Here is a 21,164-nt window from a genome sequence, read left to right on the forward strand (position 1 = left end):
AGGGCCTAAATGGAAAAATTGTATAGATATTTTGTTATTTTTTACTCTTCCAATAAAGGAAAGAAAAAGGAGTAATTGTAAAATTAATGTTTTGAAGTTAAAAAAAAAAAAAGCCACTTTAGCTTGGATGATCCATCAGCTGTCTGAAACAGGCAAGTCTGAAATGTTGTCTTTTCTCAAAAGTCTGTATACAGAGAAATGTGTTGGAAGTTCCTTATTCTGTAGTTGATGACTATAAATTAGTACCTGATGTATGTAACATCAAGTTGGATTTGGTGTGTGATCTTACTATTTTTATCATATGATGTAAAGCTAGTCTGGGCTGTCCTATAAATCTTTCAGCCTTATAATGTCTTCCTTAGATTGTTAGTGCTTTTTATTCATAAGCCTCTTTAATCACCTCACAAATTATTCTAGGGAATTTCTCCAACTGTTTCTGAAATTAACTTGCCTTGCCAGTAAGACACTGTTTTAAGTTCTTGCTGAGAGCCTTTGAAAACAAGATTTGGAAACAGGACTTGATGGAAGAGAAATGAAAAAGATGCTTCACTCCTCAACTATTGTTGGATGCTGTCACCATGTATTTTCTTTATATAATATCTTACACAGGTTTTTTATAATTGCTTAAATATTTGCAGCAATGACTGCCTGGTTGGTAGTAGTTGGGGAACTGACTTAGTGCTGTCTGGATTGGCAGATTTATGGTTGGTTTTCAGCAGGTGCTCTCTGGCACACATGGAAGCTTGGTGTTGGAAGTGCTAAAACTTCTGAAAATAAATGTTTGCATGATACCTGTGTGCCTAAAGAGGTAGGGAATTTATTGAGATTTTATTTTTTAAATTTTAAATAACACCAATCTAAATGAAGTTTGACAATAGCTTCATGAATTAGCTCTTTTTATTTCTTCCATTTTATTCTCTGTCTCTATTTTCTTCTACCACACACACAGATTTAAGTGGAGTCCAATTCATATATCCACTAACGGCACTGTGGCTCAGTTGTTGCTGAGAGGAGGGAACTGTGGTTTTTGTCTTTGGGAGTGGTGCAGTGAGGGAAGATATAAGTGTCCAAAAGAGTGGCTATTTGCTATTTGAAATAGTGGCCATGCCTGCAAGAGCTGACCACCAGAGAACTTTGTGGCAGGAGATCCACACTGATAATATAGCAAACTCTGTCTGAAGTGTCAAGGTATAAGGATTCCTGCCTGTTAGAACTTTCTCCATGTTTTCTACAGCTACAAGTCAGTATCTGTTTTTTTGTAGAGAAAAAAGTAATATGGCTACAGCTTCATAGAAACCATTTAAAACTGAACCTGGAAGAAGGAACCTGGTATTGTATTTTAATGTATTCAAATGCAGCATGTCTAGAATGTTCCTCCAAGGTCCTTACTTAAGTGTTAAAGCAGCCAGAGTTGCAGCTTCCTTTGCTGATGAAGGAGCTGTTGTGCAGGTCACTAGCACTGGTTTTACTGTGTTTCTCAGTGATTTGGCCCCACTCTTTTTCTTTATTTTTTACATTATTTTGTTAGTTATAACCATGCTAACTAATTCTTCTGTTACTGCAGACTGTTTTCCAAGCTGGTAAACCTTGGGAGCTCTCTAACCTGATTTCTGTGTTTTGTTTACCTTCATGCATTTCTGAACTCTGTCGTGGTTACTTGTATGACACCCACAGTGCAGAGAAAGGGCTGCTGCTTTCTGCTTTTGATGCTCTGGAGAGCCCAATCTGATCTATAGCAAATTGCTATTCTTTCCCGTGTCTAGCAAATATTGATGTTTAATTTCACATCTCACACACCCAGTCATTTTAAATTACAATTACTGCCTCTTGGGTTTCTCCTGCCAACTCAAAGTTTACTCTTTCTAATTATTTTCCCCATATATGTTAGCTTTCACATAAGTCTTGCTGTTTGTGCCTAATCTGCCTATATCTTGTTCCCAACATAAAGTCATCTTCAGGCTTTGTTAATGTGCTATTAATGATTCTGACATTAAATATCAAATAATACTTAATCTAATACACTTCTTGCAGCATTTCACTGGCTACTGCTGCATAGCTGATATATTACTATTTGTATTAAGATTAAATGTTTAGTTTCAAATCCGCACAGGCGCATCTATCAAGCAGAAAGATTAATTTTGCAGTAAGGCTTTATGAGAGCACTGAAGTCCCAATGTACTGCTCCTCCTATATTCCCATACCAGTTATTCCACAGTACTGTAAAAAATGCAGGCAAATCTTTCTGAAAAGATTTCTTGGATATTTTATAAATACATGTTTCTATTTTTTTAAAACTGTTTTTTCTTGGAGGCCACTGCTCTTGATGGTGGCATTTGCTCCAATTAGTGTGAGTGGGTGAGCTGTGGGAAGGTGAAATGCAGACTTGTCCTGGAGCTGGGACTGGGAGAGTCTCTGTTGTGGTTCATAGTCTGACTTTGGCCTGTGCTGTGTGGGTGAGGTGTTAGTGGATGTGAGGTGCTACTGGGTGCTTTTTGTCCAAGCAGCTTTTGCCTGACTTCAGTGAGGGAGAGGTTCCTGTCCCAGATTCAGTCCTTCTCTCTCCTGTCCCTTGGTTCCCTGTGCATTGGTGAGGTCTATTTTTTTTTTCAGCGCTAAATCATGGCTGTGAAAAAGGAGAGACAATGATCATATGGAATTGTTTGTTATTTCATGGAATGTTCCTACCTCTGTCTGGGAGTGCTATGACAGTTCTGTGTGTGTGAGGGAGTTGTTTGTTACCTCTAGAAGTGTCTGTCTGATTTTAAGAAATGTATTATGCTTTTTGGTTTTGAGAGGCTGCTCATAGCAGAGCTGCCATAAGAACATTTGTGCTCTCCGTGTTCTGTATTTTATTACAAAAGCAAGACACTTAACTAAAATGCCACTTGGAAGGCGAGCCTACCTGAAGAGATGCAGTCCCTGGGATTAGTTTAGTTGTGCTGGGTGCTTTCATTTTTTCTTTAGATTTCATTGGCACGAAGGAGTTGACATACTTTTTAGAAAAATGTAATTTCTAAAAGTGTAGGCTATCAAATATGCTGAAGATACTAAGTATTTTAGGTTGCTCCTTGTAGTATTTTCCCTGCCTTACACAGTGCACTACTGTCATTTCCAAGAGCTGCTGTAAGTACAGGCTTGAATTCCATTTTCCTTTGTGCATCCTTCAGTTTTCAGGCAAACGAGCTTGGAACTTGCTGGATTGTTCGTGGATTGCTTCTGGTATATTTACAGTGTAGGATAGCAGTCAGTATTAATTTTCAGCTGAAAAGAATCCACTTCAGTAAATAAATTGCAGACCCATGCAAGAGTGCAACAAATGTAAATTTGATGTTCTAGTTCTCAGGAAAATATTAAAACCTAAGTACATGGTGCTGTATGGTTAACAGCTCATGTGGTGTAGCAGCTATTGTATCTTGAAGTCTAGTTTAATTATGCTGCTCTTCATTTCCTTCTTTGCTGAAGCAGCCTACCTCACAGGCAAATAAACTCCAGGTCTTTTTTTTCAGGACAGTAAAACGGTGATAAACCTGTAGGGACGTAATTTTTTGTTGCCACCTTTGGTGTAATGGTGGCCTATTTAAAACTAAATACAATTTTCATGTTTTATAAAATGGAGATCTTTTTGTTTGCTTTGTTTTTGGGGTAACTGTGGGGATTTTAGTTAACTAACCTTAAGGGTATGTAAGCCATAACAGTGCCTGTATGCGTTTCTCACTAGAAATGTTTTTTGGCAACAACCATTGAATTAAGCTGTAGGCATAAGTCTGCTCTTTGAGAGTAATGCTGCTGTAAAATTAGAGTTTTACATTTCATGCATGAGGCTTTACAGCTCATTCTACTACAGTCTGGGAAACTTTGCCTGTGGTTTTGCAAAGTACAACTGCATTAATTTCTTAGAGAAGGGAGAAGTCTGATCTCTTCTTACTCAGTCATTCATCATGGAGGATCTTTGGAGTTTTTTTCTTGGAGTATTTTGCCCTTTGCAGCTTTACCTGGCATAACTGGCAAGATGCTTCTTAACAAAAACAAAACATAACATTTATTTCTTAAAAGAAAAATGCTTGGGATCAGTTGCATCTCAGTGTGGGTGGAATTTCACGTATTTACTTTGGTGCATGTTTGAGAACTGATTGTTTGGAGATTGGATAGCTCCAAGGCAGAGATGGTGGATCCTGACTGCTGCAATGCAGGAATGCTGCAGTTGGATGTGTGTGCTGTGGGTAGGGTAAGGAGGATGGCAGGAGTGGCCTCAAGGCACTTGGTTACATTCCAGTTACTCTTGTGGCTGTGATTGGGGTGAGGAGAATACAAAATAAGACAAATTAAATAGACTACCCTTTCCAGTGGGCATTTCCTGTAGAAGCTGTTAACACTGGGATGGGACAGTATGATGTCCTGAAAGGGGAGTAGAGTTTACAGTAACAGATGCCTGGCAAAGAGGAAAGGCTTCACTTTGCCTCGCTCGTCATGTGTCAGCTTCTACCTGATGAATCTGATGCACTGATGGTCTCCGAAAGTACCTCTCTCTCTCCAGAACTTCTCTATTGGTAGCAGATTTGTGTGACTTTCAGCTTGGTGTGACCTGTGTGTGTCTGGGATGATTTGATAGTAGTGGTGAATAAATACAATTCTTCACAGGCATAATTTCAAGGATCTGTACTAATAATGTAATTGTTCAGTTGGCCAAAGTATTGCATTTAGTCTGATTAAAGTTTGTTCTATAGCAAAGGTTTTGGAGTAGGTCATTCTGACTTGATCAAAGTCAGTAGTTGTCTTGGTCTTGATTGCTTTTGTCTCTTTGTGACTAGGAGAAATGGAAGAAGAGATGGAAAATCCAGAAATGGTTGATTTACCAGAGAAACAGAAACATCAGCTACGACATCGTGAGTTGTTTCTCTCACGACAGCTGGAATCTCTGCCGGCCACACACATTAGGTAATGACTGTTTTCTTCCATTTTATTAAAAAAAATCCCACAGCATTGTTATTTTTCAAGTACTCTTCAGTGTAAGATCAGGTTCTGTGTACAACTTCAGTAATAGCATCCTGTGAATCACATGAGCATTTAAGATGTTTTTTTCATGAGACATGTTTCTCTTTTTTTAGAGGCAAATGCAGCGTTACTCTGTTAAATGAGACAGAATCCCTTAAATCGTACCTGGAACGGGAGGTAGGAACCATTTTGTGCATTGTAAAGCTTGAACAGTTTATCCTGGCACAATTCAGGTTTGGTGCCTATTTGCAAGTTTTCTAAAAATTTCTTTCATTTCTGCATGTACTGGGTGTTGACAATGGGAAGCTTTGGGCTCCGTACAGTTTTCATTGTGCATAAAACTTTGTGGATCTGCAGGCCTGACCTTGTGTTTACATCCCTGTGTGACAGTGGCCTGCCTCTCCTGTAAAGTGAACCCAACTTGCTCATCAGTGTGTCAGGGCTGAGAGTTGCAACCTGGAGGCTCATGCTCTGAGAGATGTAGTGGAGGGAACAAGCCAGCTAGCTGTGCTTATCTATATTAGCTTTGTCCTGAAATCATACAGATTTATGTTAATATGCTTTAAGCTTGATCTTGCCCCAGATTTTTGAGGAGCTTAGTTCCCTGTTCTTTGAGTTTTCTGGTCAAAATACTTATCTGGAGTCCTTCCTATGCCACCACTGACACTTAAATCCTTGAAAAACTGACTGTCAGGTGACATTTGACGAAATTTACCCAGTCTGTCTCTTTAAGGGTATCTCAGACCAGACACTTGAAACTGAATTGTCTTGCACAGTTAAACACCATTCAGAATATAAATATTAGGTTTTACTTTTTCAGGTATTTTGTGATTTAAAAAAAATTACTATTTTATTTTTTTAAAGTTGTATTTCTATACCTTTAACTGTGGCTAGATCTCTGGCTGCCAGCTGGGTTAGACAGTCCTGGTGTCTGACAATCTGTGAGAAATTTACTGTGGAGGTTAACAAAGAACTTTAGGATATTATTATTTGAACACTTCTGCAAGCAAATAATTTGCATTTGAAAACACTGAAATGCTATACCAGAGAGGAAACCTTGTGATTAAAACCAGTAGGGTGGTGGCTGTTTCTGACCTGTAAGAAAGGAGAAAACAGGCCATTTTTTGCAAGGAGCATAACTGCAGTCTCTCTCATAGCTGGGCTTTCTTTTTAAACACTTTTGTAGCTTTCTTCAGTATTTATTTAAACATAAGATTGGTTTTAGTCTGATACTTTAGTTTAGGAGAATTTTAAACAAAGCACAGGGATTAAATAGTTGAGTTTCTGTTTGGAATGTGAAACCAAAAAATGTCGGCTCTGCTGAAGGCCGCCAAATGGCAGAGCATCAAACAAGGGACACGGTATTCAGCAGTGCTTGTAACCAGCTAGCAGCCCAGGATATGCCAGTTTGAAAGCAAAAGTTAATCAAACTGAAATTATTTCAGATTTTCTAGTATCCAGCTCTTAAGTAGTGTTTGTTTGCAGTTGCTCCCAACATGTTTTTATTATCACTGGTGTTACAGGTAGGTGTGCTGAGACTGAAGAGAGATGCTTTCCTCTAATCCTGCAATGCTCAGTTGTAGATGTAGGCACAGAAAGAGAATTTTTTTCCCAACCTTTTGAACTTTCAAAATGCAAGATGAGTGATATGGGTTATTTTTAGAACTGAGCAGGCACTTAAAGATTTCACAGAATGAGAGAGTTCCCTGAATGCATCCTGTCACTTAGCATGGCATTTTGCTGTGGTGCAAACTAACTTGGACAGATGGTAAAGAAATTAAAAGCTCAGGAACATGAATGTGCTTGGGTGGAGGGTAAAGAGATTAAGAAAAGGCAATAGTTTTTGTCCAGTAGGTTCCTAATGATTTATTAAAAAAACTATGGACATTGATCTAATACCAATATCCAACTATGACGGACAAAGACTCTCTAACAGTTTAAAGTTAGAAAGTGTATGTTTATTACGACGCCGGGCAGCGTGCGGGATAGCTCCCAGAAACACACGCGCAATTTACAGATCATCACAGGGCCTTTTATCTACAGAAGTATTGAATACACAAACTACAAATGCATATTCATAGCTCTGATACCTCCCATTCCCCGCTTCGTATGGTAATTAGCCCAAAAAGCCACCAAGCATGCGTAGTTTGTTCTTTGAAATGGGTCGGTGGTCTTTTTAATGGGGTGGGGTCCCAAAATGATGAAGTAAGATTGTCTTCCTCAGCTCTGACTTTTTAACCTTTAGTGTTTGTGACAGCTAAATCCTGTTTTTCCCAGGACTGTTTGATTTATGATTGTATTGTATTCATGGGGTCTATTGATTATTCAGGATGCAGAAGCCCTAGTTTGACAGCTCCTCTGATTGATCGGTTCCTTCCAAGGATTATCAGTTCTTTCAGTCTGGCTTCTGTTAGCAAAAGGGAAGTCCTAGCTACATTATCTCAGCACTATCTATTTTGACTACAGTCTTTAATTCTTCTAAATCTATGCCTCACTAACACTGGATGATATTGTTTTGAACTGTTTCTTCTTTCTCCATGCCTGTTCTTAATCCATCCTTTGCTTTCAAAATGTTTCAGGGTAGTTCCTCTTTTTCTAATATGGCTTCTGTCAATAAAGCCTAAGCAGTTCTAGGGAATCTGGTATTTGATTTCCTAAATGTTGTGACCAGTAAAAGTAGGCTTTCAGCCCAGGGCTGGCTGCCTTGAAGCAGGTTAAACATCCAGATAGAAATTTTTTGGGAGATAGTAAACATAGCAAAACTACATTTTCGTTATCTCTGTTCTTCTCCTCCACCCTCTCTCTGCCATCTTCCTCAGGAAGATTGCCTTGTTACGTTTGGCTGAAAGGAGGCTGAAGGGGACTAGCACTGACTCTTACACTGGTGCCTAGTAAAATTGGGTTTGTAGCAGGAGTGAGAATAGTAGGAAAGAGAGAAAAAAACCAACTAGAGAACTTGACTTTTCTATAGACGCTTAATTCCCATGGAGATCAAGAGAAGGGCATAGCCAATTATGGTAAAAGTACTAGATTTCCCTATACTGCAGGAAACTATTTTGAATGTACCATCTCTTTTACTGCTCGGCCTGGATATATCCAGAGTCTTGTGTGAATTTGCCTGCTGAGCAGATGTCTGGCATATCTGTTGCTTCTGGTAGCCCCTAAAAATAAAATGTTCTCTAGTTAAAATATATCAAATACATGAAAGTAAGTTTGCAAGCTTCAATGAAGTAACCATTATTTCTGTGGTGTACTTTGACCTTTTTTTCTTCCTCCAGTTTCTCGGTTACTTTGGTTCTTGGCTATAGCTATGGGTAGCTTAGGGGCTTGGGTAGGTGGCTCTGAGCAGATATGTCTGTCTACCAGTTGAGAGAAGCAGAAAGTCATGATTCAATTTTAACTCTTGGCAGGTCATGTTAATTTTTTTCTGAATGTGTTGGGTGTTTTCTGGGATCTGAAATGAAATGAGAAAACCCCTCTCTTTCTTGACTGCTACAGACCCAGCTTACACAGTTTTACCAGCACAAATGGGCATGGAGGATTTTGAAGAGCAGTGTTATTTTGTTGTGAACATCACTCTTGTGAAACCCTTGTGAAAAGTTGTTCACAACATGTAGTGGTGGTCAGGAGTTCACACAGGCTTTAGAGTACATGAGGATCTGGTTTGTTTCTTAGTTTGCATTGGCAGTAAGCTGACATGTATTAATGTTTTCAGCAGTCCTACTCAGTCTGCAAGAATGAATCTCTTGTCTATGAGGGAAGATGGCAGTGGTACTGAGTTACCTCTAGGGGTTGCAGTCTCTGTTGGATTCACACTTGGACCCTCAGACTTTCACCTCTCCTCTGTTGAGGAGGCTCTGGCTGGGGAGAAGAGACCAGAGGATTTTCATTCTTTTGTTCAACCTGATTGATTTGAGATGAAACTGGACAAGACATTAATGGATGACCTGAGACTAATAGAGATTTTGTAGAGAAAATTCATAGTGATAAATAAAAGAAAAGCAATAGGGCATCTAACAGTCAAATATCATGGGAGAAACCCCCTCCACAATGCATGATTTTCCCTGGCCAAGAAAGACTAAAGAAATTGCCTGTGGAATTGGTCTTCTTTGGGGCCCACTGTGTTGTTACACTGCAGTGTATTGCATATTTGCTGGGCAACATGCCTGCAAAGCATTAATGTTGCACTGCATATACTTTGTCCTGCAGTCAGGTATTATGGAGCTGGAACAAATTAAACACTGTATTTATAACCTGGAAGCCTGTGAGACAAAAGCTTCTCCTACGTTTTATTTCCTCAGTGATACATTCTCAAAATATTGCAGTATCTTGAGCTTTGAGTGTGTTGGGGAGCAGGAGACTCATATTTCTTCACATAGATGTAATATAAATGAGTGTTCATGTGCTCTGAATCTGCCTTCTGCCTGTAGGTTGATGTAACTTGACCTGGGTGCCTGTGGGAGTAGTTTTTTCAAAAGTATAATTTGCTTAGGATGCAGTCAAATCCTCTGACCCCAAACCCGACTACAGACAACCCTCCCAGTTGAAGTTCATTTCTCTTCCAGAATTTTTGCCATGTTACTGTGGAAACTCACAGCAATTCTTTTTCTGGGGCTTGGCATGACAGATTGGCCACCTCTTCGTAAAGGCTGAACAGGGCTCAAAACTCATGCTGATTTTGTCCTAATTTTTGTTGCATGCTGTTGACACATACAAATATAGGGAAAGGGAAAAATGAGGTGAGCATGGAATGAGATGTATTTAAACAAGGTGCCTGCTACTACCACAGAAATAAGGGGAGAGGGAAAATAAGCCAGAAACCTGAGATGGAAAATGGCACACTACACATCCTGTTTCTCTTCAGACAATTCTCCTTCCTGATGACCATGTTGCTGTGGACAGAGGTTACAAAAGGTCTGTTGCTCCGTGTCCTAGCAGAGCTCTAATCCTGCCCAGAACTGCACACTATACTTTGATGGAGCATACCTGGTTAATAGCTATAGCTGAGTACTTACCCATGCAGAAAAGTTTAATTACTTAAACTGTACAGTTTTAAGTAGTTAAAAATTTTGGCTGTTTCCTTTCTCTGCTCTGACAGAACATTCTCATTCTGGAATGCCTTCTTGCTTTAATTTTACACACCGAGGTAGCGGAAGCCAAGCAGCTATTTTAGCCTTTTTCTCATCTACTTGAACAAAAGCAACAAATTAATGGATTGCCACCTGCAGCTAATTACTGCTGCTGCCAAATCTGCTGCCCCTCCCCTAACAACAAGCAGAAGGGAATGTGGTGGTTTAAGCTTAGATGGTAGCAGGCCCAAGAAAATGGTCAGTAGTGCATCCCTGTGACAAGGAAATCTGAGCACATCCTGGTCTGTATTAGCAGGAGTGTAGCCAGCAGTTGGAGGGAAGGGATTCATCCCCTCACTTCATCCCTTGTGAGACCACATCCCTTGTGTAGGTTTGTGTCCCACTTTGAGCCTTACAGCATAAGACACATTTACAGATTAGAGCAGGCCCAGCAGAGTCCACAGGGCTTGTCTCGGGCTTCATGCCTCTATGGGGTTGCATCGGTCTGGCTGTAACACTCTGAAGTTACGTTTCAATTTGTGCTGGTATTTTTGTGTGGATAGGTCACTGGCATCTAATCCTCCTGGTTTGGAATATGAGAATTGCATGGGATATGGCACTTCTGTGTTCCAAAACAGCTGATGTGACTAAAAACTGTCTTCTGGCCCTTCTGAGCCTTGCCTGTGCAAGAGGAGCTTTGTTCACTTCAATTTGAGAGGCTGTATGTAGAGAGAGGCTGCTGTTGAGAGCTAACATTTGCAATGTAGAAGAAAATGACAGCACTTAAATGGGGTTTTAAAACTGGTGATTCATTTACTTTTTGTTCACCCGATTTAAAATCTATATATAGGTAATGAAATGACACTTGAACTGTAAAGACTTGGTAGTATGGTTGCAAAGCTGAAAGTAAAAGCTAATAACACTGTTTACCTTTTTGCTCTTGTTTTATTTTTAGGATTTCTTCTTTTATTCACTAGTGTATGATCCTCAACAAAAGACCCTGCTTGCTGATAAAGGAGAGATTCGAGTTGGAAACAGATACCAGGCAGATATAACAGACTTACTAAAAGAGGGTAATTTCTGTAATTTATTTAAATTGTCAAGAGTTCACATTGGCCACTTCTCTGTGTGAGGCCTGCCTAGTTGTGGGAGGTGGCTTCCACTGCCAAGCCATGTGTGCAGCAATGGCTGGATTTGTTGATGCTGTTGCCCACTGAAGGCAATTAGTTCTCTTGCAAACGGGTCTTTAAATGGGTGTTCGTCCAAATCATAAAAGTTGCTGAAATAAATTCAATTAATGGGCTCTCTCGGAGCTTGCACTCTTTTTATTAAGAGATTTCAGAATTTCCACGGGAAACACAAATGTCCATGACATCTGTAAAGCCTTTTGTGTTTTTAATCAAGCCTCACTTCCCTATAAGAGCCCCTCCCAAATTACCGCCAGTTAAATGCTGTCTGCCCTCATCAATTTGCCCATTACTGCCGGGTGCCTTTTCCCTGGAGCCCTCTCCCCATCCCAGTGCTGGCTGCCAGCCTGGACTTCTCACCTGCAGAACAGGCAGGAGGAAGAATTTGCTGCCTGGGGCATGTGTTGAGACTTGTGCCTGCCCCCACTGTGTCATGGAGCAGTGGGACTATGAGGGCACTGGGTTAGGGATGAGGGAGAAGTAGCAGCAACCAGGAATATATACCAGATAGTAACTAACTTTAGATTTGTCTCTGAAGTACCCTACAGAACCAAAAGTGGGTGGAAAACTGAGAGGGATGAGCGTTAGCATTTAATTATTCTTTCCTGAGCCCTGTGCAATACAGAGGGAAAGGTCTATCCATAAGCTTCTCCTAAGAGAGATGGTTGTGACCTGTGTTGGGAAGACCACATCCAATCTGGATGGGCCAAGATGTGGAAGCAATGAGATGCTTCTGCCTTTGCTTAGAAGCTCTGCTGACACTGTTAGTCTCATGTTAAAACAGGCAAGAAATGGGTCAGGATTCTTGTTTAACTTGTCTGTGGAACTGGTATTTATTCAACAGCTGGACAAGTCTACTAAGTGAGGATGAACTAATCTGAAAGGCATCCTATTCCCTTAGTGGGCCAACATGGGGCTTCAGAGAAGGATAATCACCAGATGTTTTAAAGGAAGCAGAAAGAAGAAGAAAGTCTCAGTAGCTCCTGTATTTTACCAGGATGTTCTGGTTGGTCTAGACTCAGGAAAATGAAGTGTCTGATGCCATGGTTTCCCCCTGAGAAAGCAGCTGAGATGGGTTGAACCAGCTTCTCTTTGCCTGCTCAGAGCAGCTGGGAGTGTGTCTGTTTTCCTGAAACTGCTGCAAGGTAAAGGAGGAAGACAGATGAGCTGGGGAAAAAACTGCAAAGAAACTGTCTAGTTTGGAGAAAGATACACTCTTTTTCCCATGACATAGCCTCTGACACCAGTTTGTGAAAGTCTGATTGTCCAATTCGGATGAGTTGTGTTGCTATGTCTGTCAGGCTAAAATTGTCACATATAAATAAGTGAGTGAAATGTTCACAGTGGCCTGTCAGGCAGAGTAACTGAGATGGGCTAACAGTGACATAATTGTGTGATAAAAAAATAATCTAGAAAGTACTTCTATTTTAAAAAAGCCATACTAAATACTTCTGATTTGTTTTTCAACCCAGGTGAGGATGATGGAAGAGATCAGTCAAAACTTGAAACAAAAGTTTGGGAAGCCTTTAACCCACTAGTAGACAAGCAGATAGACCAGTTCCTGGTGGTAGCACGGTAAGAGCATTTCACCTCTACTTTGAAGAAGTAAATGTTTGTACCTCTTCCAAGTACTTTCTCATGTTCGGTGGTTTTTTTTTTTAATTAGTATGAGTGCTGGCTCTGGTTGTTTGATTCACTTACTCCATTTTAAGATGACGTACATTCTACATGCCTTCATGGGAATACCATGACTTTAGTAACAGCTCGTCAGATTTACAACTTTAGTTTCATAAAAGTAAACCAAGTTGTATGTGAAAATAATCCTGTAATTGGTGGGGTTTTTCAAATACTTTGGTCAGCATGCAGAAGACTTAGTGAATTAAATTCTTGGCAGTTCTTTGCTCTGTCCATTTACTGCCTTTTTCAAAACCAGTGACATTTTAACATCCATTAATGGTTTGCTAAGAATTCTGATAAATGCTTTTGATGGGCTGAGGATAGTTTCTAATGCCTAGATTCCAAGAGGAAGGCGCAATAAAATAAACCCCTGCAAATCTGTACTGATACTGTTTTTATTTAAGCCCAAAGCAATCTTTATTGATCAACTCTTGTTTTTTAAAAGGTTCTTGAACTAATTTGTTGCTATCCATTTCTATGAACAGAATCCTGTATTAAATTTTAGGCTCTCATGGCAATTGCTTGAGTCAATAATTTAGGGGAAAAATATGCAGGTAACACTGCCCAGATTCTCTGTGTTTTAGGTGGTACCTTTATAGATGAACCCTGGTTCTGTCTATTTTTTTTTTTCTTCCCCCTTTTGGGTTTTCGTGTGGATTGGTATGTAGTGGCTGTGGAGCTGCTTTGTGATGGGAGTTTTCACCTTGTGTAGGCTTCCAGTGGCAGAGCTAGTTTTAGTGCTTCTTTCTGGCAGTTCAGTGCTGCCCACTGGGTTTGCTGATCCGGCTGCTGCAAGATGCAGGCTGTAATGAGAATCACTGCAGAGATGAGTACAGGAATTGCTTCTGTTCAGAATCAGCAAAGCATTCCAGTTTATAATTAGTTCACACACAGAGACAAAAGTATCAGTTCAGCTAAAGCTGGGCACGGGTGAGTTGTGAAGCAGGAATGGGAACAGTGACTGGGAGGCTGGGAAGAGGGTGAAGTGTGAATTGCCACAGACACTTGAATGGGGGAGGCTGGTTTGGATTTTGGCCAAAATTAGATGTTTGACAACTACTGCTCAAACATTTACCTTTCCTACTCCTGCACTGCTTGGCACTAGTGTGTTCCTCTGTGCTCCCAGCTACTTCGGGGAAGTGACCTGAGTGGAAGGGGAAAAACCCAACCTGCCTTTTTTTTGTTGTTGTAGTTGCTCAGAGGAGTTCAGCTTGAGTTCACTGTGGAGGAGTATGAGTGTTTTACCCATGTGGTGTAGCAAGCAGACAGGGGAGTAGAAATTTGAGAACCAATGTTTGTTACAGGTTTCTCCAACTAATTTCTTTAGGAATAAGATGAAGAGCATGGGGCTTGTGGTCTCAGATGCAGAAATTATGAGTTGTGAAGTATTTGAGAACTGCTGTGTTATGCAGGCTTTATGATAGGTATTATAAAATGTTAAGTTGTAAAATAATATTATTTCTAAACTTTTAGAAAGACACTTGCATTGTTGTGTTTTTTTTGTCTGATCTTGGCATCTGTCTCTGTACCTTTGGACTGTGCAGCACTGTTCTTGCCATTGTGGAAGAGACTATTGCCATTCATAAAGCTTGGCTGTGCTCTGTTCCTGTTGTAGTTCAAGTCTATTCTGAGATAAGGGATAAGAGAGTAGCTCAGAACTTCCCATTTGTGACCCTTGAGTCTTTCTGTGTTTCCTCTCCTATGCCTAAGCCTCTTCAGTCATATGAACTAAGTAAAGTGTTCACAATGACAAACCACATTTGGAGAGAATGGTCTCTGGCTCAGAATGAGTGCCAAACCACGTAATTTTGTAGCTGGGAAATGGAGTCTGCGCATCTCAGAAAGCGTTGGCTGGGTGTTTATAATAGTGCTGGGTTTGCATGCAAAGTTAACGCTGCATTTAATTTCTTTCAGGTCTGTTGGTACGTTTGCCCGAGCCCTGGATTGCAGTAGTTCTGTCAGACAGCCAAGTTTGCACATGAGTGCTGCAGCAGCCTCCAGGGACATCACACTGGTAAGATTTTGTTTTTTCAGAGGACCTTAAGTTTGTGAGAGATGCAAAATATTCACCTCAGCATTAACAATTGGCAAAGAGAGAGGAGCAGATGGATTGTAATTGTGGCTTGCTGTGAAGCAGACCCTGCCTTTGTAAAGGAATCCTTCAGTTACAGATGAAGTAACTTTTTCTGGCCTTAAGATCCATTCTGCCTCTTAAGATCCATCATGGATAATACTATGACACAAATTTTTTTCTTTTTTTTTTGCTTAGTTTTATTAAAATATTCTGATGACATGCTTGACAGCCTATCCCTTGCATGGGCTCAGTAGCTCTCTCGAGAAGAATGCAAATTACTGTCTGCCTGTCTGTAATGTTACAATGCCAGAGTGCCATTCTTCATCACTTCCCCAACACCAGACTGTCACTGACATCCTTGGGTGAGATTGACCAAGGATGTCTGGGGGAAAAGCTTGTGGTCAGATAAGAAATGTCAGCTGATGTTGTTCTCTTTGATGAGCTCCAGTTTAGAGTACTTGAGGAGTAGTGATACTGTTAACATTTCATAATTATAAATGTTGCTGAGTAGATTGAGGAAAGGAAAAAAACTTGGACTTTTATGGTACAGGAAGTTTAATGAAAATTTGAATAAAATTTATGAAGTCTCCAGAGAACTGTTATCAATGCCTCACCTTGTAACTGGAGTAATGTAAACTTACATGTAGAACGAAATCTAGTCTAGAACAGTGTAGGTTAATTATGCACGTGCACAAAACTGGTATGATGAAAGGCAAAACTGATTAAAACTGCAGAAATGGGGAAATAAAGCCAAGCTTTCATTTACTAAAAGCAATTCCTCCCTTGCAGCATGTTCTCAGCCCTTGTAAATCACAGGTTGCAGACAGCCATGGCTTGGCTTTCTGAGGAGTAATTGCCCCTCAGAGTCATTTTTTTTTTTTCCTACTCAGCTGTGATGTGTGACTTAACTTGAATCTTTATTGAGGTTTCTGCCCTTTGCAGGGGGGGGGGTGTATACATGTGTTGCTGCTCTTGTTTTTCATATATGAAATTCTTGTGGATTATTTGACAAAGAAAGTGCATGGCTATGTCTGGGAGGAAGCACCCTTGGACCTCTATCTCCATGCCCCATCTGTGGATGGTAGCTCAGTCCTGGGAGTGGATCTATCCTGTGCATTTTCTTACCAGTAGTGCTGCAGTGGTGGTGCTAGTGAGGAGCTGATAGGAGTAATTGATACACAAGGGCTTGTGTTTAACAAACCTCACTATTAGTGAATGTTAAGTTTGTATGCTGACAGCTACAAGTCAGTGTGAGGTTGGAACCAGCTTTTACTGACTTTTTTGTTAGGTACAGAATACCACATCTTCAAATCTCAGTGCAGAATTTGTCGTTACTGTTTCATTGTTGAACATTTTCCCCCCCAGATACTTGTTCTTACGTTTCTCTTTCTCTTTTCCAACCTCCTAGTTCCATGCTATGGACACTTTGCACAAAAATGTCTATGACATTTCTAAGGCAATCTCTGCACTTGTGCCACAAGGTGGGCCAGTCCTGTGCAGAGATGAGATGGAGGAGTGGTCTGCTTCAGAGGCAAACCTCTTCGAGGAAGCACTAGAAAAATATGGAAAAGATTTCACTGACATACAGCAAGATTTTGTAAGTATATAAAAAGGGGCCCCCATGGTGACCATTTCTGATTGGTGACAGAGCTGGCTTGCAGCTTGTCTAAACTATGTTTTTCATTGTGTTCAACAAGGGGCTTTGAACTGGAGCGTGTGTCTTGCTGAAGGTGGGGAAAGGCAGACCTCATACTGGTGACAGCCTGGTGTATAGTCAGGATTTCAAATCGCAGATCACTTTCCTTTAGAAACATTAATTTGGGATCATCTGCTCCGCTACAGCTGAGGGAGGATGTAGGAAAATGTTATGACAGCCGAGCTGCTCTAGATTAATTTGTGTTTGAAGGACAGTAAGTATTGGACCTTCTGAAACATGAAAATGCAGTCACTTTTACAGTGTGGTTTCAGAAAGGGCCTTTTGAAAGTTTTCAAAAGGAATCCTGGGCATCGAAGGGAAGTGTCCTGTAGTTTGGCCAAAGCACCATCCTAGGTGCTCAGCCTGCAGACTGAATGGAGCACTGTAAGGAGAGCCAAGTTTCACTGTGCCATTGTTCAAGTCCTCTGGAACAAAACAAGTAGTTTCAGTGTTGTTTGTCCTGTGCTCTAATCTCTTAGAGAGACTTGGAAACAGCAACTCTCTGTGGTGCTGCTGAAATCCTCATGCTTCTCACGCAGAGAACAGAGCTGGCAGGGCACAGTTCTGTTAGTAATGTGTTTTGTCTTGTTTGTTTGTTTGTTTTTAATGGGCCAGCTCCATTGAAGCCAAGCGTATCAGAACTGTGATACTGTAGTTGTGACTCTTGCTTTGGTCTGCTGCTGAAGCAGAGTCTGGGCCTGTGGGCTCCCTTCCATATTGTGCCTCTCTGGAAAGGTTTGCTGTGAGTCAGTGCAGCATGAAGATTTACCTGCAGCCTGTTCCACATTTACACTGAAAGCTCAGAGTATTTTGAAAGGGCATTTAATTAAATATAGGTCTCATGTGCATCTAATCCCCTTTGTAGATTCAGACTTTTTTTTGGACGAGGTAGTTGCAAGACTGCTGCAACCATCAGTCAGAAGAATCCTGTGAATTTCAGTGGGACTGTGTGGTAGTTCTCTTCAATAAATGCTGCTTTTCCTTTGTGTCCCCAGCTCCCATGGAAGTCCTTAACAAGCATTATAGAATATTACTATATGTGGAAAACTACAGACAGATATGTTCAGCAGGTAAGAATCACCTCTTTCATTCTAACGGAAGTTGTTTTTCTTGCCTGTAAAACCAAACTTTGTTTCTCTATTCTCCCTCTTGGGGTTCAGCATCTCCAGTTGGTGAATTCTGTTACAATCAAAGCAATCTCTTGTCCCTAAACTCATCAGCCCTTCTGTGGATACAAACAGCATTGGCAAGAGTGCATTCATTTCATGTTTGCTGCTGCCCTGTTTGCTCAGAGCTTTCTAATGTCTGCTTTGGAGTTCAGCAGAGGAAGGAAGGCAGGGCAGTTGCTTTTTGACTGTGGAGTTCAAGGTCAGCATTACCTCCAGTGACTTCTTGCGAGGGCAGTTGCTGTACAAGAGGCTGCCACACTGATTCCTCACCACTGCGCATGACTTGGGTGGCAGATGCATGAGGCTGCCCCATGTAAGCTCTATGTTTACCTGTGAAGCGTCACTGGCTCAAATTTCCATACTCGTTACACTTGAGCATCAACTTTGAGTAGTGTTTACAATCATTTTTATCTCTGCTTGTTTAAATACAAAGGCTGGCTGGTCCCTGAAATAAAGCAAGCACAATGCAAACAGCATGAGAAGTCTTGCAGAGTATCAGTTGCTGAAAACTACTTACGCTATTTAACAGGAAAACTGAGTAAAAGAAGGGAGAAATTTAGAATGGATTTTTCATTATAATTATCAGTCCTAAGTAAAGCATGTATTTGAAGTGTTAGAAAAAGTGGATTTGTGACAATGTCCTGCCTTAACTTGTTTCCTTGGAAATTCAGCCTGGGATAAAGAATAGATGCTTGAGGTATTGACCAATATTTGCCACGTGCTGTAATGTGATTTTTACCATTTTCTTTCTGGTTGGGGCACTGTTGAAATTAGAGGCACCCTCATGACAAGCAAGAACTCCTTTCTGCTTCTATTATAGTTTACTTTTAACAAAAATATTGGTGGCATTCTCATTCCACTATTTCCCCATGTTTCTTTGATTGAAACTGTTCCTTCCAGTTAGGAAATGGGTGGTAGGAACATGTGATAGTGATGGAAGCTGGCATGGTGGGAAGAATAATGCTCATGGTTTTTCCTTCCCCATTGCTTTCTTCATTGTTCTAAAGTTTGTTTTTACATAGGCAAAATTGCAGAGGAGATAATTATGTGAAGACTTTAATTATTTGTTCTTGCAGCAATTAAAAAGCACAACAAACCTAAAGTTTCTTATGCTGGTTTGTTCTATTCCTGTGCACTGAATCTTCTCTCATGGTTATGCTGTACCTTACATGTGCTGCCCAGGAGTTTGCCAGGGAGTGGGATTTGGGGGAAACTTCCAATTGGAGACTCTGCACTTAGGGGATAGTATAAGCTGAACAGATAGAAGTTGCAGTGCAGATACCAAATCAATTAGGTCTGAACTGAGCTGAAGACCTCATCTCAAATTCCCAGCTTGTACAAGCAAATACTACCATGAAACTTTATAAAAAGTTTGAGAGAGCTATCTATATGTAGCCATAAAGAGAAAGCCTAGGAAGTTGTAGTTCAAATAATGGTGTATTACATTTATATTTTACTTGATGAGTGCAGTGTCTTTGACAAAGTACATCTGTTGCCATTTTTTCCATCTGTTTCTTCATATGTTTTCTGTGCAGTCTCCTCCTTTGGTCTAATACCACAGAATGGTTCTGAGGCTGACAGCATTTTTGTATATAAGATACTGAAAATATCCCAAGTAAGGATATGCAAAGTGTGTACGTTGAGTTTTTGCACTTCCACTTCCCTCTTTCCAAGAACACGACTAATTTATATACCAAGTTTGTATATTACAGGGTGTAATAAAAGTATTAATAACGTGCTTTTTCTTTGTAAAGAAAGATTGTAAAATCTTTGGCTGAATGAACATTAAAAGTACATTTAAATTGTCTTTTTCTGTGAGTTACAAAACATAGGAATGAAGATTTGTGTCACCAACCAATTACCTGCTTCATGAAGAAGTAGCAGTTAGTTGGGAGCTGTTTATGTCCTCCTGGATTTCTGAATTTCCCTTGATGTTTTCTTGGCATGAGAAAACACTGCCATAATATTGAATCACAATCTTTGTTTCTTGCCATTGAGGAAGGAACATTTTAAGTTGCCTTTGACAGAAACCCCATTCTGAGAACAGAACAATAACTTGTACTCATGCTTGGTGTACCTGAGATCAGAAGACTCAATGCAGCACTTCCTTGTCTTGTGAGCAGGACACATAGGTGGAGATGTGTGCAAATTGCCTTCTTTTGGAGCATGCACTTGGATCTCTTATCCAGTAATTTTTATTTGGCTTTAGCTAAACCATGCTTTTGAAGATTAGCAGCATAAGTAGGAGTTCAGTCATCTCAAGGAGGACTGACTCCAAGAACAGAGCAGCTAGAAGGACTAATTCTACTATGATGTTAACACAGAATTGGACATGTAGTGCGGGCTTCTGACTGCCTGTCCACAGTGATCCCAAGAGCTGTCCTGTCAATAACAGCCTTTCAGAGCTGTCATGAACAAAATGAGGGTGATGCATTCTGAATTCAGAATCCTGGGTCTCCTTTGAACATGTTCTTTTCTTGGGACAGATTTTCTGTGTCAGTACACAAGAGCGTCTTTAAGGAAGGTTGGAAATGGCCTTGACCAATTGAGAGCTGTTTGTTGGCTTCTCCCAGTGATTTGAAAGCTCTGAGGGTCGATGTGGTGTTTGGCTATGCCTACATTTTCATTCTGTAAGAGGTTGAGTTCTTACATAGTTGTGAATTCTGGGGTGATTTTTTTAAAAGACTAAACGTTTTGCTTATCATTAGAGTAGAAGTCCTGAAAATTTTAAAACACTGAACTTTGCAAAGGTTGAGACAAGCTCGGGACATGGCAGTGGCAGATGGCTGTTTGAATAATTCACATTCTTTCTGAGAGTTAAAGGCTTTAATTTGCTTTTTCCATTTTTATTTGTGTCTGAGGAGCAGGTAACTTCAAGGGGAAGATCAAATGCTGTCAATTTCTCTTGTTTTGTTTCTTATGTGGAAGTGGCATTAGAGAAGTATAGGAGGAATAGACAGAGAAAGTTAGTTTTAAAGTCTGCATGGTGAGAACACGCTGGGGGAAGTGGAAATGCCCTTACATTTGACTCCATGAGGTTGGGAGCTCTGGATCACTCTTGATGCAGATAGAAAACATCTTTCTGGAGGGACTCAAGGCTGCTTTGTACCTTGCCCAGATCTGAGTGATGTCTTAATGCCTTCCTAAGTCCTGTGTGCTGAAGTGTAGAAATAACATTATTGAAAGGTTTTTCTGCATTTGTGGGATGTTTTATCCCCAAACAGCTCTGGTTAAACCTGTGGTAATATGGAACTCAGTCACTTTCTTGCCAAAACTTCCAGAGACCATAGGTACAACCCA

The 21,164-nt window shown here is 40.4% G+C and overlaps 1 protein-coding gene across 2 annotated transcripts in view; it reads left to right on the forward strand.

Moving 5' to 3' along the window:
• The window catches only part of MTA1 (metastasis associated 1), a 76,845-nt gene that overhangs the window by 19,183 nt on the left and 36,498 nt on the right, over window positions 1-21,164 (forward strand). For both annotated transcript variants that reach the window (XM_083867214.1, XM_083867215.1), the window contains exons 4-10: window positions 4,809-4,935; window positions 5,106-5,169; window positions 11,017-11,134; window positions 12,721-12,823; window positions 14,840-14,939; window positions 16,408-16,596; window positions 17,691-17,765. In XM_083867214.1, the coding sequence (XP_083723340.1) occupies window positions 4,809-4,935; window positions 5,106-5,169; window positions 11,017-11,134; window positions 12,721-12,823; window positions 14,840-14,939; window positions 16,408-16,596; window positions 17,691-17,765 (776 nt within the window). The remainder of the gene's footprint in view (window positions 1-4,808; window positions 4,936-5,105; window positions 5,170-11,016; window positions 11,135-12,720; window positions 12,824-14,839; window positions 14,940-16,407; window positions 16,597-17,690; window positions 17,766-21,164) is intronic.

Source organism: Zosterops lateralis (genome assembly GCF_965231275.1).
Source record: "Zosterops lateralis genome assembly, chromosome: 9".
Lineage (NCBI taxonomy): Eukaryota > Metazoa > Chordata > Aves > Passeriformes > Zosteropidae > Zosterops > Zosterops lateralis.